Here is a 15,333-nt window from a genome sequence, read left to right on the forward strand (position 1 = left end):
ATCTAAAATTATTAATTATTAAAATTGAATGAAATTACCGTTAAACAAAACTTTTGTTGATAGTTTTATTATTGATTTTTTAAAAATTTATTTTGTACATTGAGTTTATATTATTATCAAGTGGTAATTTAATTGTAAATGAGAAAATCAATAGTAAAATTAATATATTTGATTAAATTGCACATAGATATTTTGAAATTTATAAATTTTTTTGGCCAATTATAAGATAATAAAATTTAATTTCATGAACCAAACAGTTAAATGTATCTAATAATGATTTACTAAAATCGGTTTATAACCCAGACGCCGAAAGAGCGCGTGACGAATCAAATCCCGGAAGTCCACCAGCACTGTCTTAGGAGCAAGAAAAGAAGGGGGCGTCCCGATCCTTTCCTCTCTCACCACCCCAACCCAGGAGGCCAAAACCTTCAAATTTTCCCTCACTTTCTCTCTCTTGCTCTTACTTTCTCTCAAATTATTGGGTTTGCTCCACTTCTTCTTTCAAAAATAAAAAAGTAACCTCATGTATTGTTTTAATAATTTCTCCAATTATTGATTGCTGCACTTTTTATTAATTCTCTTTTTTGTTTTACAGTACTCTTTTCCTCTTTTAATCAAATCATTCTCTATTACTTTTCTTCTAATTCATTAATCATGGTTTTTCTTGTTTTGTTTTAATTTTTCTTACTTAATTTTACTGGTTCTAGGTTTTGGGGGGGGTCTACAAGCTGCAAACTTTTGCTTTTGTGGATATTTTTTCTTTCGGAGTGATCTTTCAACAAGTAAGTTACTTAATATAATAAATTTTTGTTTCTTTTTTTTAGATTATTTTTTATTTGAATTCCCATTTGGGTTGTGATATTTGCTTCCTGTGGTTGTATCTTAAGCTTTTGGTTTTCTTTCCCCTTATTTATTCTGTGAAGTTTATTTTAAGGTTGTACATGGACTGTTATTTTTCTACTTGGTAGGATTTGTGAATGTTTGAGGAATTTTGATTTTACCCTACAGAGGAAAATCTGTCAATATGCTTTATTATTGGTTTAGCTCTAATTGTTGTTCAGAGTTCTCTCTCCTGGGTTGAGAAGCATGTAGAGACAAAGAATACCCTTGACTAGATATGTATAAAAGTGCAAGTAGACACTAAGGCATGCTGTTTTGGAAAAGTGAAATGATAAAATTCCTTTTCACCTTGTGATTTTTCAGATGTTATTTCCCAAAATTTTGAGCTAAAATGTTCCAAATCGATCCAGTTTTGAAAAAATTGCATTCCCTCCTAAAATTTCATGCTTTCTCCAATGCTACAATGGTTTTGGCATGTCTGGAACATAAATTTTTCAAGGTTGGACAGAGACGGTTGCGTCTATCTCAAATGCTCAACTTATTGAATTATTTATGTGCCAAAGTGCTTGTATGTGATATTGAATTCCGTATGATTAGATTGGCCAAAAGTGCCCTCACTAGGTGGCAAAAGTATTTTGATGAGTGGAACCTGAGTTTCTTCCCATTAATGACATGGTTGAAGAAAATAAGGGAAAGGGGATGACTATTTATCCTTGGTGTTTCAAATCTTTGCTTAAATAGTCTTGGTAGCTGCCATGTTTTCCTGCACCACTTGTCACCTAAATTCTTCGCCTACATACTCTAATATTTTAGGGTTTTCCTTCCAGCTACTGATCATGGAGACTCAAAATCAGCCAGAGTTTAGTGGACAGAAAAGGATGCTTCCTCCACCTGCTGGAAATTTTCAAGATCGTGAGGAGCTCATTAAACACGTGCGTGATTTTGGGGCTTCCCAAGGATATGTAGTGACTATTAAGAAATCTAGGAAGGACAGAAGAGTCATCCTTGGGTGTGACAGAGGAGGTGTTTATCGCAATAGGCGTAAGATTGATGAAAGTAAACGCAAAAGGAAAGCATGCTCAAGGCTTATCAATTGTCCTTTTGAAGCCATAGGTAAAAAGGAAGATGATGCATGGGTTCTCACCATAAAAAACGGGGAGCATAATCATGAGCCTTTAAAAGATATGTCAGAGCATCCTTATAGTCGTCGTTTTACTGAGGAAGAAGTTAGGCAAATCAAATTAATGACTGAAGCTGGTATAAAACCACGTCAAGTGCTCAAGGCTTTGAAACAAAGTAACCCAGAGTTGCAGTCAACTCCAAGGCATTTGTACAACCTTAAAGCTAAAATTCGTCAAGGAAATTTATCAGGTTATTCTCCTTTTGTTGTTTTTACATTTGTATAATTCTATTGTGAATTAAATAAGCTGTAGAATCTCAATGTTAACTGGGCCTCTCCGCTGCTGCTTGATCAGTATCAGGGTTGATGTTGTTTGCTTTGCAGTTAATCATCAAAATGTCAGATAAGACCAGGTAGCTGTTTCCTGGTTCTAATATGAAGAAGATAGGCCATTTTTCATTTTCATCACAGGATCTAGGATCTACTGTTTGTAGAGTTTGCAAGTACATATTGATGATATAAGTATAATTTGCTGATATTTGGACTAAGGTTCATATGTTATTCGCAAAGTTTAGTGGCAGCTCGATTCTGTTATTTATCTGGTTCCAGGATTAATGCTTATTTTTTGTGTAGAAGACTTCAAATATTGAGTCAAAATGGAGGGAATCAAAGTTGAGAATAGATTGTTAAGCATGCTATTGAGGTTGCATGGGTTTGAGAAGGAACATGTTCTATTAAAGTGATTATTTTTACATTCTAAGAGGACAAGTGAAGATTTTAAACAATAAATCTATTTCCACTCCCACTTAGAGAATGTAATCTTTAAAATAAGTTTATTTTATTCCTCTACAACTTTCTTTATGGTAGAAATGTTTTCTTACAGAGAAAAGTTTCAAATCATGGAGGCCTAACAGATCTGTTCCTGTAAGCACGAATGGAACTCTCACTGGAGAGTTGTTAAGGCAAAACAACCAGCCGGTAAGTTTTGGTGTGAAAGGAGAAAAGTGGTGTATGATGCTTTCCTTTACTGCTTTTATTGCTAGTGCTCTGTATATTTTAGCATGTGTCCATGTGTGTGTTTCTACGTGTGACTACATACTCATGTTTGTCTTATATACTTAATGATTCTGGATTACAACTTTTATAGGTGAAAGTTCCTAATTTTATTGGAGGGAAATTTGTGCATTCACAAGGGTCCATGGTCATTGACGTAATTAATCCTGTAAGTGCATAAACAAAATTCGTCATTTGGTTTTCTCATCCTCTTTGACGCATTTTTATTTATATCACCGTACTTTTAATTAGGCAACACAAGAGGTTGTTTCTCAAGTTCCTTCAGCTACCTACGAAGAGTTCAAAGATGCAGTTAATGCTGCCAAGCAAGCTTTTTCCTCTTGGAAGAATACACCGGTTGCAACTCGCCAGCGCATCATGTTCAAGCTCCAGGAGCTCATCCACAGAAATATTGTAGGAATAAAATAATTTGTTGCTATTATCGAAATATATTTATTTTTGAACCTACCAATATTCATATGCAGAATGTTTGATCATTCCCTGTTTTTTGCCAGGATAAGCTTGCAATGAATATCACGATGGAACAGGGAATGACTTTAAAGAGAGCCCAGGGTGATGTGTTGCGTGGTTTAGGTAGTCTTTGTGGATGCCGTATTGATTTTGTTCCATCATATTAAAAGATTGGTAATAACCAGTCCCAGGTTAGATTTTAATTGTTGCTTTATTTTGCTTGTAGAGGTTGTTGAACATGCTTGTGGACTGGCAACTCTGCAAATGGGGGAGTTTGTCCCGAATGCATCTAATGGCATTGATACGTACTTCATTAGAGAACCACTCGGTGTGTGTGCTGGGATATGTCCCTCTAACTTTCCTGCAATGATCCCTTTATTGGTATGTTTGCCGGCTCCTTGTTTCCTTTCTTTGGGTTTTGGTTCTTCATCCTTTATCTTGTCTAGATTTTGGCTGTTGTAAGCTTCTGAATGTCATTATGCTTCCTCCGATTGTGTACACCAGTTTCTTGGTTGTCTTATGCATTTGAAATTTCCAACCATCTCTAAATCATGATAAAATGATTCTGAGTCTGAGACAAGGCTAATTTGATAGTTCTCAAGTGGCTCTTGTTTGTCTAGTTGTCTAGTTTCTTTAAGCTTTTCTTATTCCAGTTATGAAACTTACTTTTTGCCTGTCGTTATTTCCTCCTTGTGAAACTTGTGTATCTTTTGCAGATGTTTCCTATTGCAGTTTCATGTGGCAATACATTTATTCTTAAGCCATGTGAAAAAAATCCAGGTGATTTGAACCTTTTCTAGTCTGTTTTTTACTTTTGTTTCAGATGGGGCTGTGGAAGTTGGAACTTTATTTTCTGAGACAGGAGTTTTAGGATGTTTTCCTAATGTACAAATGAAGCAACCATCCCTTTATATTGGCGCAAAACTTAGATTTTATATAATAAGGTGGTTCAGTTCTGTCATCAAAGTAATATCTTGTGACTGTGTAAACTTCGAAGATTTCTTCAAAGTATTCATAATATCAAGTGAACAAGTAACATCTTGCATGCCTTACCTTTTCATTTTTCTTTTCATCACATATTGATATCTAAGTGGAATTAAATAATAGACTAGATATACTCCCTGAAAAAAATTGGTAATGATTGAACAACCTTGGTGCTCGGATAGTATTTAATAGTAGTTCCCTTATCTTATTGGGTTACTCCAATATCGTACTAGTGTTTACTGTATATTGCATTTAACTATCTAATCACCTGTAACCTTGTATTCTTGTTGAATTCATTTATGTATGGACATCTATGTTTGTGTTTTTGTCATGTTAAGTGTGTTAATGTTGTCAAAACCTTTTTCTTTTCCTCCTCCAGGGGCTTCAATGATTCTTGCAGCACTAGCAAAGGAGGCTGGTTTGCCTGATGGTGTCTTAAATATTGTTCATGGCACCAATGTATGCTTTACTTCTTAGGAGCCTTCTATCTTTTGGTTGTTAAACTTGCCATTGTAAACATTGTAGAGGAATATATTGGAGGTTTCACTATTATTACATATATGTTACCAGAGAAAATCTTTCTTCCATGTGTGGCCATTGTGGTTGAATTAGGCTTTGCAATAAGGAGTTCAGGTATTAGTATGACGGTTACATATCTACTCATCCTGAGATGGCAATTACACATACAGAAACTTCTAGCTCTATTTGGGGAAAATTAGTCCTAAGTTTGGTGGGTTAACATAGCTATTAATAGAAACCTTTCCTTTGTATTTATCTACTAAAATACCTTACTTATGCCATATGTTTATGGCTGGGTTCTCTCTCTTTGTCTCCTAAGGGTTTTTCTCCCCTCCCTTTCTCAGTTAACAAAAGCCAGCTTCCATATTGTCTGCAGCACAAGCCAATGACAATAGATTATGCATGTTTGTGCATTAAGGAGACAATATTTGGATAAAGAATGAAAAGTAAGGGATGAGACTTGATTCAAATTTTGGGTTAAAATCAATTAGTTTCTGATCTGTATTGGATCCAAATTGCATCATTTGCTTGAGTGGAGGTAGCTCTGGCATCAGTGGAGGGGATGCTAAATGTGCAGGTAGCAGCTGGGGAGTTGGGCTAGAGCCCTGATGCTGAAATGGTTAGTTTGTGTAGGGTGCTCTTTCTCCTTTTTATGTTCTTGACTTGTTGTGAAAGAGTACATAAAAACCCTATCAATATAGATGGTATGAAGGGACTCTTTCACAGGTTGTGTGGGTGGATATCATTGCTATTGCTATGCATCCTTAATTATTGCAGGAATTTATGACCCGTGACCCTCACTCCTTTGGTAGTGTTATCCTTTTTATCTGCTTTAGCATAGTAGTTATAATCTTGCTTATTTGATTTTCTATGCTACATTTGTCCGTTAGATACACAAATAGTGAGAGGAACTTGAGCCTTTTGGTAAATGGGATTTCTCCATGTTTATTTGTAGCTGGTGTAGTAATCTGCCGGAAATAATCTCCTAAACATTTAATTTGCATTCTAGCATTCAAGAGTGGCAACTTGTTCTTTAATATTTAATGTCATATATCACAAAAGGTTCATGTATCCTGAAAGGTCTCTGGCAGCCTCTCCAACCTTGATTAGGATTTTTTTGAAAGGGACTGGACTAGAGTGCAAGACCCATTTGCATCTCTATTTGAGAGACTTTGTCAACATAACTTTTTCCATTTTATTATTTCCCCCCTGAATTATAATATTGTTTTTTTAAAAAAAGGTTTAATCCAACTGCTGAGAATTCCTATCTATGTTGGTAACTTATCTCTGACTGGATTTCCATTAATGTGCAGGATATTGTCAATTATATTTGTGATGATGAGGATATAAAAGCTATATCTTTTGTTGGTTCAAACACAGTAAGTTAATTCTCTGAATCTGGTTCTTGCTTATGGCAATGCATGAAGATATGCTTACCTTAGGCCTTTGGATTTTACTCTCAGATATTCTCCACATACAAGCATACAGTTGCACTTGTTTATAGTCTTCTTGGTGGCTAATCTTTATTTGAAAATTTTACTGGACTTTCATTTGCTAAAATTTGATACTCTCTGTACTATGTCATCGAGCCATTTCAAAATGCATATGTTTCCCTGCTTTCAAAATTACCCATGTGAAGAGTTCATTTGTTGGTAAAACTACCAGAAGATGCTTTTGATTAAAGAGTTTGGTTTGGTATATTTTACTAATGGGACGCTCATTCTATCTAGAACCTTTTGAAAGGGCCACTGATTATGGGACAGAGGGACTTTATACTAATCCCCTGTACTTCCTTAGCTCTTTCATGTCTTGGTGACGTATTTTGCTATGCGAGCTGAAGAATATTGCTAGTCTTATATTCTGCTTTTGTTGTTTTTTGATAGGCAATCAACATCACAAACCTGATAGAAGTACATAGAAATTACAATGGACATGTTTAAGCATGTCATTTTCTGAGCTTCATGCCAAAATTCTTCATTCCATTTTTAATGGATTTCCCCCCTTTTTTTGAGTGAGAAATTTTGGAAAACGCATGGAGAGCCCAATCGCAATTTAAACTTATTTCAATTTCCTGATAAGACTTTCTAAGAGGGGTAAAGCAGATTTGAAACAAGCTTCAACACAGAGCCATATAAACAATGTTTTGAGGTGAAACAGTTTACTTTAAGGGGTTAACTTATTATTTTATTAACTTACGATTCATCTTTCATTGTCTATGCTCATTCCCCCCACCAAAAAAGTTAGGAAAAAAAAAGAAAAATTCAAATTCCATGGGCATTAGTTTTTGTTGATTGACTTCAGTATTTTTTCTTTTTCATTTTTCTTCTATTTCTAGGCTGGCATGCATATATATGCTAGGGCTGCTGCTAGAGGGAAACGTATTCAGGTGAATACTCTTTGTATCTCTCTCTCCCTCTGGGCTTTTCTTGTTGGTAGACTTGATTGAAAAGATGAAACTTGCATGAACTTAGCTGATTATTGTGTTGACCTTTTAGTCCAATGTAGGAGGCAAGAATTATGCAATTATCATGCCTGATGCAAGCATAGATGCTACTTTAAGTTCTCTAGTTGCAGGCGGATTTGGAGCTGCAGGGCAGAGGTGCATAGGTCTAAGTACAGCAGTTTTTGTTGGAGGTTCAATGCCATGGTATTATGATTTCTTTACCTGGAATTATTTGTTTCCCCAGATACCACATTGATTATAGCTTGACTGATTAGTTTGAATTCTAGATGCATTAAATTGCTGCTTGTTAATAATTTGGATGCCTATAGCACAGCTCGGGTGGGCCATCAATTTTGACCACAAGTTGTTTTAGGAAGTTACCTGTCGATCAATGTTGTATGGGAAGAAGGGAATAAGATTGCTCTTCCTAAGAATACCCTTGGTCTGGAATTTTTTGTTTTAAGGACATACATGAGTCACAAAAACCTCTTCCACAGCTCATGGCAGATGCAAACCCCATTTGCTGGATATTATCCGTATTGTTTGCTTCAAGAATTTCTCTTTCAAGTTTACTAAACACTTATCTATGGGTTTAGCTAAAGCTTAAGCTGCTGGTAAAGGACCCAGTTTTTATATTTAAGTTCTTATACACTCCTTTACGTTCAGCTAGATAGATGATTAATGGGCGTTGCTCATGGACCAAAGTGTGGAAAAATTCTGCAATCTGAAGACTGATTAAACAATATCGCACATAAGGGTTGTGCAAGAGACTGGGTGAAAATTAAAGGAAAGGGGTGAAGTTCTTTAGGATTCTAACTTGAGACCTGTGCTCTCATAACATGTTAAAATTGTAGGATTACAATTATCCCAAAATTTTGAGCAAATATGGAAGGACTGAACTTTTATTAATGTAACAATAGGTTTTATTTTGCTTAGAAACCCAACCCAAGCCTCTAAGATAACACATCTGGACTAGTATATGTTCATGTTCATTATATTTTAAAAATCTTCCAAGGATTTACCATTTGAAAAAGTGCTGCAAATAAACTTTGATGTAAGCAAAGGTGTCTCCTGTGAGGTGACCAATTATATGCAACACTTATCCATAAAAGTTATATCTTTTGTCATTTCCTCTAGCCATGGTCAGTGTTGTTAAGGCATGTGCCTAGGTGCTAAGGTGCAGTGCCAGACAACAAAAGCGCCTCAGACCCTTTTGGGCAAGCTGCATTTGGTTAGGCGCATGCCTGGTGCACCTAGGTGGTCTTCTTTGTAAGGCAGCAGGTGCCAAAAAGGCCGCTCGATTGAAGTTCTCTTTCATTTTTGTTTATTTTTAATTTTTTTATTAGCTGTACCTGTAATAGTAAAGAAAGGGACCTATCAAACTCTATTTGTCAATGTTTAAGTATTCAACAACAAACTTGGGACATTAAGGAAATCATGTGTATAGGCCAAAAATAGAAAAGGAATCTTTGCATGTTTTGTAGGATAAAAATGGGCCACTATTAAGAGTTTATTATCAGAATAATATTTCTTAAGCTTATTACACACGCACACACACACACGCATATGCATTGCGCCATACTTCACTCAGGTGAGTGCTTTTTTGCACCTTGTGCCTCGGATAATATAAGGGTTCTAACGCCTAGAGTGTGCTTTGCACCCTTGACAAAACTGGCCCTCTTAATAACTTATATAAGGATGGTTTGATAGTAGAGTCATACATAATACGTTCAATTCAAAAATTCTGAGTGTTCATGGATTTTGGTGGTTCTTTGTCTCATCTTTCTCCATCTCGTCTCCAGAATGTGATTTCAGATCCTTTTCTTTGAGGTTATTATCATCCTTTATTTTTCTACCGATCATTGATTGCATGGGAACTGAACTTGTCCGAAAAAGAGGGGCTTCCTTCCTGAATCTTTTTCAACTATCTCATCCTTGCCAATGGCCAACCTTTTGAATGTTCAATTTTCATGGAATTAATATGTTTGTTGATAAATAGAAAGGTGTGGCGGTTTCTTTTATGAAATAAAAATTAATTGGTGCAAATAAGATGAGTTTTTGTAGCTTGAGTGTTTTACTAATATGTTCAGGGAAGAAGAACTTTTGGAGCGTGCCAAAGCACTTAAAGTGAATGTAGGATCAGATCCTGGTGCAGATGTAGGTCCGGTGATTAGTAAGGAGGTAAAAACCTACCTTCAGGACTGTTTCAAAATTAATCTACATTTTCAAAGAGGAGTGAAATTGCTGGTTGACTTCTTTGCTACTAAAATTTTCTGTGGAAGTATAAACATGTCTCCGCAGCTGGATTAATTTTGCAGGTTTCTTGTATCATGCATGCTTTAGATTCACACAATTATTGTCAACTTTATTCTCTGTTTTATTTCCTTATTGCTTACTGATCTCACAGGTAAAGGATCGCATAAATAGATTAGTTCAAAGCAGTGTTGATGGTGGTGCTAGACTTGTTCTTGATGGGAGAAATATTGTGGTATTCATTTGCTCCAGTCCTTTTCTAAGGCAATTATACTATCTTTGGAATACTAACATGTGTTAAATGCACTTTCTATGGTCTGCTTGATGTGCTTGCTTTGAGGGTTGAATCAGCTTTGTTATATTTTCAAGAGAACTGCAGCTTGATGTTGTTGATCAATGATTGACTTCAATACACTATTGATAATTCGAAATGTTATCAAATCTATAACATAAGTAAAAGGAAGCCCCAAAGGGGCTTCCTCCTTTAGCCACGTGGAGGGCTAAGAAAAAAGAGAAAAAGAAAAGAAGAAGAGAAAAAAGAGAAAAAGAAAAGAAGAAGAGAAAAAGGAGAAAAAGAAAAGAAGAAGAGAAGTAGAAAGAGAAAAAAAAAAAACTAGAAAGAGGCCCGTGTGCAACACACGGGCCATAATGTAGTATATCTTATAATAACTGCTGCTGCTACAGACATTTTTATGGGTATTTACAATAATTTTTAGCTTAACCATACACATGTTCCTGAATAGGACAATGGTACAAGTGTTGCTGGTTGTTTGCTTAAGCTCATGGAATGAGAGTTTACATAGCAGCTCTGGTTTGTGATTGATGGTTTGCCCTACCTCTACCCATCCGAACTGGATGTTGGATTCCTATCCGCCTAAAATTGAGTGTATTACAATCATAATTGTAAAGAATTCTTCTGACAGCATGTGTCTTGTCATTAATCATTTTAAACTTTCTTTATAGAATTGTGTGACATGTGACTGCTTCTGTGTGTGTGTGTTTTCTTAATTTTCGGCTTAAGTGCTTCTCTGTGTGTGTTTTCCTATGTTTCAGCTTTAAATCCTTTAGTGGTCTATGATTGGTTGAAGGAGTCTTGATTTTGTTGGTACACCTACATTTCAATTTTTAAGCTGGTGTGTTGTCAGTTGAGATGATGAATAATCCTTTACTCTTTCAGTTTGAAAAGCATTTTAATATGTTTTTAATCTTGCAAAAATCAACAAAGAAGTGGCATAAAAATATGTATTTGAGACAATCACATGATTTTGGGAGGCATCTCTGGGGAGGAGAGGCAGGGGGTGTTTAGAAAGTAGATTAAATTATATAAATGAATGAAATGTGATTTTCCATTTTTTTTTTCTCCAAATAGTCTAACCAACCCACTTCCACCCTAGATGTTGTTTCAGGCCAAAGGCCTCTAGAAAATCATCTGGGACTGTTGTCTAAAATTCATAAAGGCATCTCTGTGATTACTGCCATGTCCTTGGATGTCTTTTTAATATAAGATCTTGCCAATATGTTCTTCCTTTTCTTCTTTAGCTGGATCTAAAAAGTAAATCTAAAGGTCCAAATGTATTGCGTAGAGTAAGTTTTTTAAAAGAGAAAGTGAGGATAAGGTAGAATGAGATGAGACTTAAGAGAAGGATCAATTGTCTACTTAAAACAATTTATATGCTGGAGAACTTCGGAATGAGGGTTTTATTTCTTTTTCCTTATGGGGATTTCTCATTCATTCTTCTGTCATTTTATTTCTGGGCATCATATCCCATTCAAATCTGATGGCCTGTAGATTATCAACCTGAAATCTATCTTTTATTAGGCTCTAGATTGGCAATGTTGGAGATATAACTTTCAAAAGTTTAGTATCATAAATCCAGCTGGTTTAGATGCTATAATGGACTAGAATATAACATAAAATTTTTCAGTAGTTAAAGACAGATGCAGAGGTCTTGTTATCCCATTGGCACTTATCTTACTGATAAAAGTAGAAGTTTACATATGATTCTAAGACTTCTTAACATTGTTTTTACTGATAGATTGTGTAATTCAAGGTTTATCTTTCTTTAGATATTGTTAAGGCTTCCACACTACTTCCTTGTTTTTAGTGTATTTTGTGCTTGTTTTCTCACCCGAAAATTTCTCAGTTGTCTTTTCCTGAGTCTGTTTGTTACAATTATTCTTGAAATATATTGATTCCAGGGGTCCTGAACTTTGATTTAACTAGCTTCTGCAGTTTTTTCTTTTGTTCTGTTTTGTTTTTCTTTGTTTTTACTCAGAAGCTAACTTGGAACTTTCTTGACTCTAATTTTTGCAGGTTCCTGGTTATGAGAATGGGAATTTTATTGGTCCTACTATCATATGTGATGTTGCATCCAATATGGAGTGCTGCAAGGTATTCTTTTTTTCATGCTTCCAATAGTTAGATTTTTATAATGAATGAACTTGGACAGTTAATGATTGTCAGTGGAAGAAGAATTAACTCAAAGACCTTGGCATATTCTTGACCATACTGTATCTTGTTTTGAGCAGGAAGAAATATTTGGACCGGTTCTCCTTTGTATGCAGGTATCATGTGCTTTTACTTCTGCATTAGTATTTTAAATACATGGGGTTGGTTGGATATTGGCTAACAGCCTTCATTTCTGCAACTACCAACAGGCTGGGAGCCTAGAAGGGGCCATAGCCATTGTAAACAGAAACAAGTACTTAACTCTAATCTCTTTATCTCATTTGGGTTTGAATGTTCTATTTCAAAGTGTTTATGATATATTTCTACTAGGGCATGATCAATGCAGGATGCTGTGGAGTTAATCCATGTATAGGGAAAAATTAACATGTGCCCCACTTTGGATTTTTAGAATTTACACCTTTCCCTGGTTTTCTGAACTTCATTCTCCTTTTTTATTTATAATTTTTATGCTTACCCCTTCATTACAGAGACACAAATACACAAGCACACATACAATTTCCCCTACTATTAGGGCATGTGGTTTCAAAGAATATGAAGTGTAAGATAATATAGATTTGTTTGCAGGGGGTTTTCTAAGTTACCCTTTCATAAAATTATATTTTTCCTCCTTTTGTGATTTGTCCCTTACCTGGCAGGCTGATGTTAATTGTACAACATGCTGAGCATTTGCTGACAATTCCTACTAGATATTGTTGTTTGTTGTCATAAGAATATTGTTTTTTCCCTTAAACCCTGAGAATAACTTTTATGTTAACTATGCTTTCTTTCCCGTTGACGTTGAAATTCACTTCTAAAGTTTCCATGACTTGTTCATCTCCAAGTTTTATTCATACCTACTATTTTCATAGGTCCGTGAATGGAGCTTCTATATTCACAACATCTGGCTATGCTGCAAGGAAGTTTCAGAATGAAATCGAGTCCGGCCTGGTAAGACCCTTTTGTTTGGCATCAGAAAACAAGGACTTGTTAAAGTGCTTCTAACCTGCAAAAGTGCTTTAAGGATTTCTTTGTTTGCATCTTCTGAAGCACTTAAAGTGGCAGATGTTTTTGACCCAAAAGAACTTACCTGCTTGGCAAAGCTCTTTGTTAAGAATTGCTTTACTTGAAAGTCTGTTGCATCAAATGCCTTCTTATTAATTTAAGGTTCATTATGGTCTTGTTACTAAAATCAGTCTATCATTTAGATGTCGAGTCTCTTGATTGCTCATTTGTACTATTTAAAGAAGAAACCATATTGGTCTGAGCTTACTATATAGTATTGTAATAAGTTTTTCATGCAAATTTCTACCAGGAATCCAAATAGCCCTCTCTCCTAGTGGCAAAGTGCTTCACTTGTCTCAAAGGCTTTGATACTGGGAGAAGTGGAGTTACTACCTTAGAGGATGCACCCCATTATAGCTTAACTCTTATTTAAGCCTTTTATGATCTTTGACCGTGAACTAATTGTCATTGTCTAACCTGAAATGTGTATGACTCAGGTTGGGATCAATGTTCCTGTTCCCGTTGCTATTCCAATGCCTTTTTCCTCTTTTAATGGACCAAGAACATCTTTTGCCGGAGATCTTAATTTTTGTGGTCTGTACCTCTCTCCTCTTCCTCTCTCCTTAGTACATGTTAGTTGACCCATATTCTGAAATGTGATTCTATCTTCTTCTCTCCTGTCTATGAATTGCAGGAAAGTCAGGTGTGCATTTTTACACCCAGATCAAAATGGTGGCACAGCAGTGGAGGGATTTACCAAGCCTAGGATTGTCCTCGGGTTTGCATCTATCATCTGAGACTGATATTACAAGCCGGGGAGTCTCTTCAGCATTGCCTCCATCATCAGAGAGAGATTCACCATACCGTAGAGTTTCGCGGGCCATGTCTCCAGAATCAGAGGGTAATTCACCAAATCATGCATTGTTGCTTTCTGTTGCTGCAACTTCAGAGAGGGATCTATCAAACCCGGTAATTACATCTCTGCCTCCAACTGCTGATGGTGATTTACCAAATCATGGAGCATCTCTCCTCATACCTCCGACATCAGAGATGGATTTGGAGAACCAAGATGCATCCCTAACCGTGCCATTAGGAAGAGAAACATCAAACCAAGGAGTGTCATCAGCAACATCCCATCAATCTGAAAGGATGTATACGTCGCAAACATCACAGTGGAATGAAACTCCGACACTAGCATCTCAAAGAAATGAGCCTATTCCTCCACCCTCTGAGAGGATTAATATACCTACAACATCTAAGAGGAATAGCAATGCAGCTCCAACAGTTCCGAGGTCGGACACTGCAATAGGTTTAACTCATGAGCGACTATATTTGCCTACATCCCATAAAAATGACAGTATGGTTCCCATTTCACATAGGAATGAAAGCATGTCTCCAACTTCCGAGAGAATATATATGATGGCAACTTCTCACTTGAGCGACAGTATGGGTCAAACGTTTCAGAGGACTGATGCCCCAATGTTTCCAACTTCTGAGAGGATGTATGTACCTGCCACTCCTCACAGGACCGACCACATGGGATCAACTTCTCAGAGGGCTGATGTTGCATTACAGCCAGCCGCCGAGAGGTTATACATGCCTGCAACATCTCAAAGGAACGATAACATTGCTTCGTCTTCTCACCGGGCTGAGTCCATGCCCCAAAATTCCGAGGGCCTGTATCTGTCTCCAATTATTCACAGAAATGCTGGTATGCCGCCAACATCTGAGAGGTTATATATGCCTGCAGCATCTCAGAGGATGTATGCTCAAAACACAATAATTTCAATGGATGATTATCCCAGCCAAGGACCACCTATGACTTTGCCTACTTCACAGAGGATATAGGATAATTATGTTTTTTCCTTTTTATTTTTCATTTTAGGAAACCTTTGTAGACAAATCAGTATAGTAATAATAATACTATTTAGGTTTATTTCTTTTTTTCCACCCCCTCCAAATACCAGAATGCTTTTACTTCACACTTAACCCTTTTACTAGGGCGGGCTAGCTGCAAATTTCATTTTTCACGCTATAATATAAGGGGTGTATGACTGGTTGTCGATGGAGCCACATTGGAGAGCCCTTTTAATTTTTTGCTTCTTATTGGAGAACTCTATTAGTGATTAATCCTACTTTGACAAGAATTAGTTATAGCAAAACAAATTTTCTGTCAAAAATTGTTTTTACGTTTTTTTA

At 36.2% G+C, this 15,333-nt stretch overlaps 1 protein-coding gene across 3 annotated transcripts; it reads left to right on the top strand.

The window, feature by feature from the left end:
• The first annotated feature begins 323 nt into the window (after window positions 1-323).
• Window positions 324-15,207, top strand: LOC18611437 (uncharacterized). Of its 3 annotated transcripts, none has more exons than XM_088804698.1 (21): window positions 324-525; window positions 708-782; window positions 1,668-2,211; window positions 2,844-2,938; window positions 3,108-3,182; window positions 3,266-3,427; window positions 3,529-3,607; window positions 3,711-3,865; window positions 4,201-4,264; window positions 4,848-4,927; window positions 6,301-6,366; window positions 7,323-7,373; window positions 7,483-7,634; window positions 9,521-9,611; window positions 9,838-9,918; window positions 11,998-12,075; window positions 12,213-12,248; window positions 12,342-12,385; window positions 13,002-13,080; window positions 13,632-13,728; window positions 13,829-15,207. In XM_088804698.1, exons 3-21 carry the CDS (start codon window positions 1,677-1,679, stop codon window positions 14,980-14,982), a joined length of 3,174 nt encoding a protein of 1,057 aa, XP_088660824.1. In that variant the 5' UTR covers window positions 324-525; window positions 708-782; window positions 1,668-1,676; the 3' UTR covers window positions 14,983-15,207. The 3 variants fall into 3 exon arrangements, with proteins under 3 accessions (XP_088660824.1, XP_007047742.3, XP_017982248.2); XM_007047680.3 differs by having other exon boundaries at window positions 324-515; XM_018126759.2 differs by lacking the exons at window positions 4,201-4,264; window positions 4,848-4,927 and having other exon boundaries at window positions 324-515.
• The last annotated feature ends 126 nt before the right edge of the window (window positions 15,208-15,333 follow it).

Source organism: Theobroma cacao, chromosome 1, assembly GCF_053813885.1.
Source record: "Theobroma cacao isolate CCN51 chromosome 1, ASM5381388v1, whole genome shotgun sequence".
Taxonomy (NCBI): domain Eukaryota; kingdom Viridiplantae; phylum Streptophyta; class Magnoliopsida; order Malvales; family Malvaceae; genus Theobroma; species Theobroma cacao.

Coding starts and splice junctions, on each gene's coding strand:
- LOC18611437 (XM_088804698.1), top strand. CDS start 1,677: ATGGAGACTCAAAATCAGCCAGAGTTTAGTGGACAGAAAAGGATGCTT. Junction 3,183..3,265: donor TCATTGACGTAATTAATCCT/GTAAGTGCATAA, acceptor ACTTTTAATTAG/GCAACACAAGAGGTTGTTTC. Junction 9,612..9,837: donor GTCCGGTGATTAGTAAGGAG/GTAAAAACCTAC, acceptor CTGATCTCACAG/GTAAAGGATCGCATAAATAG.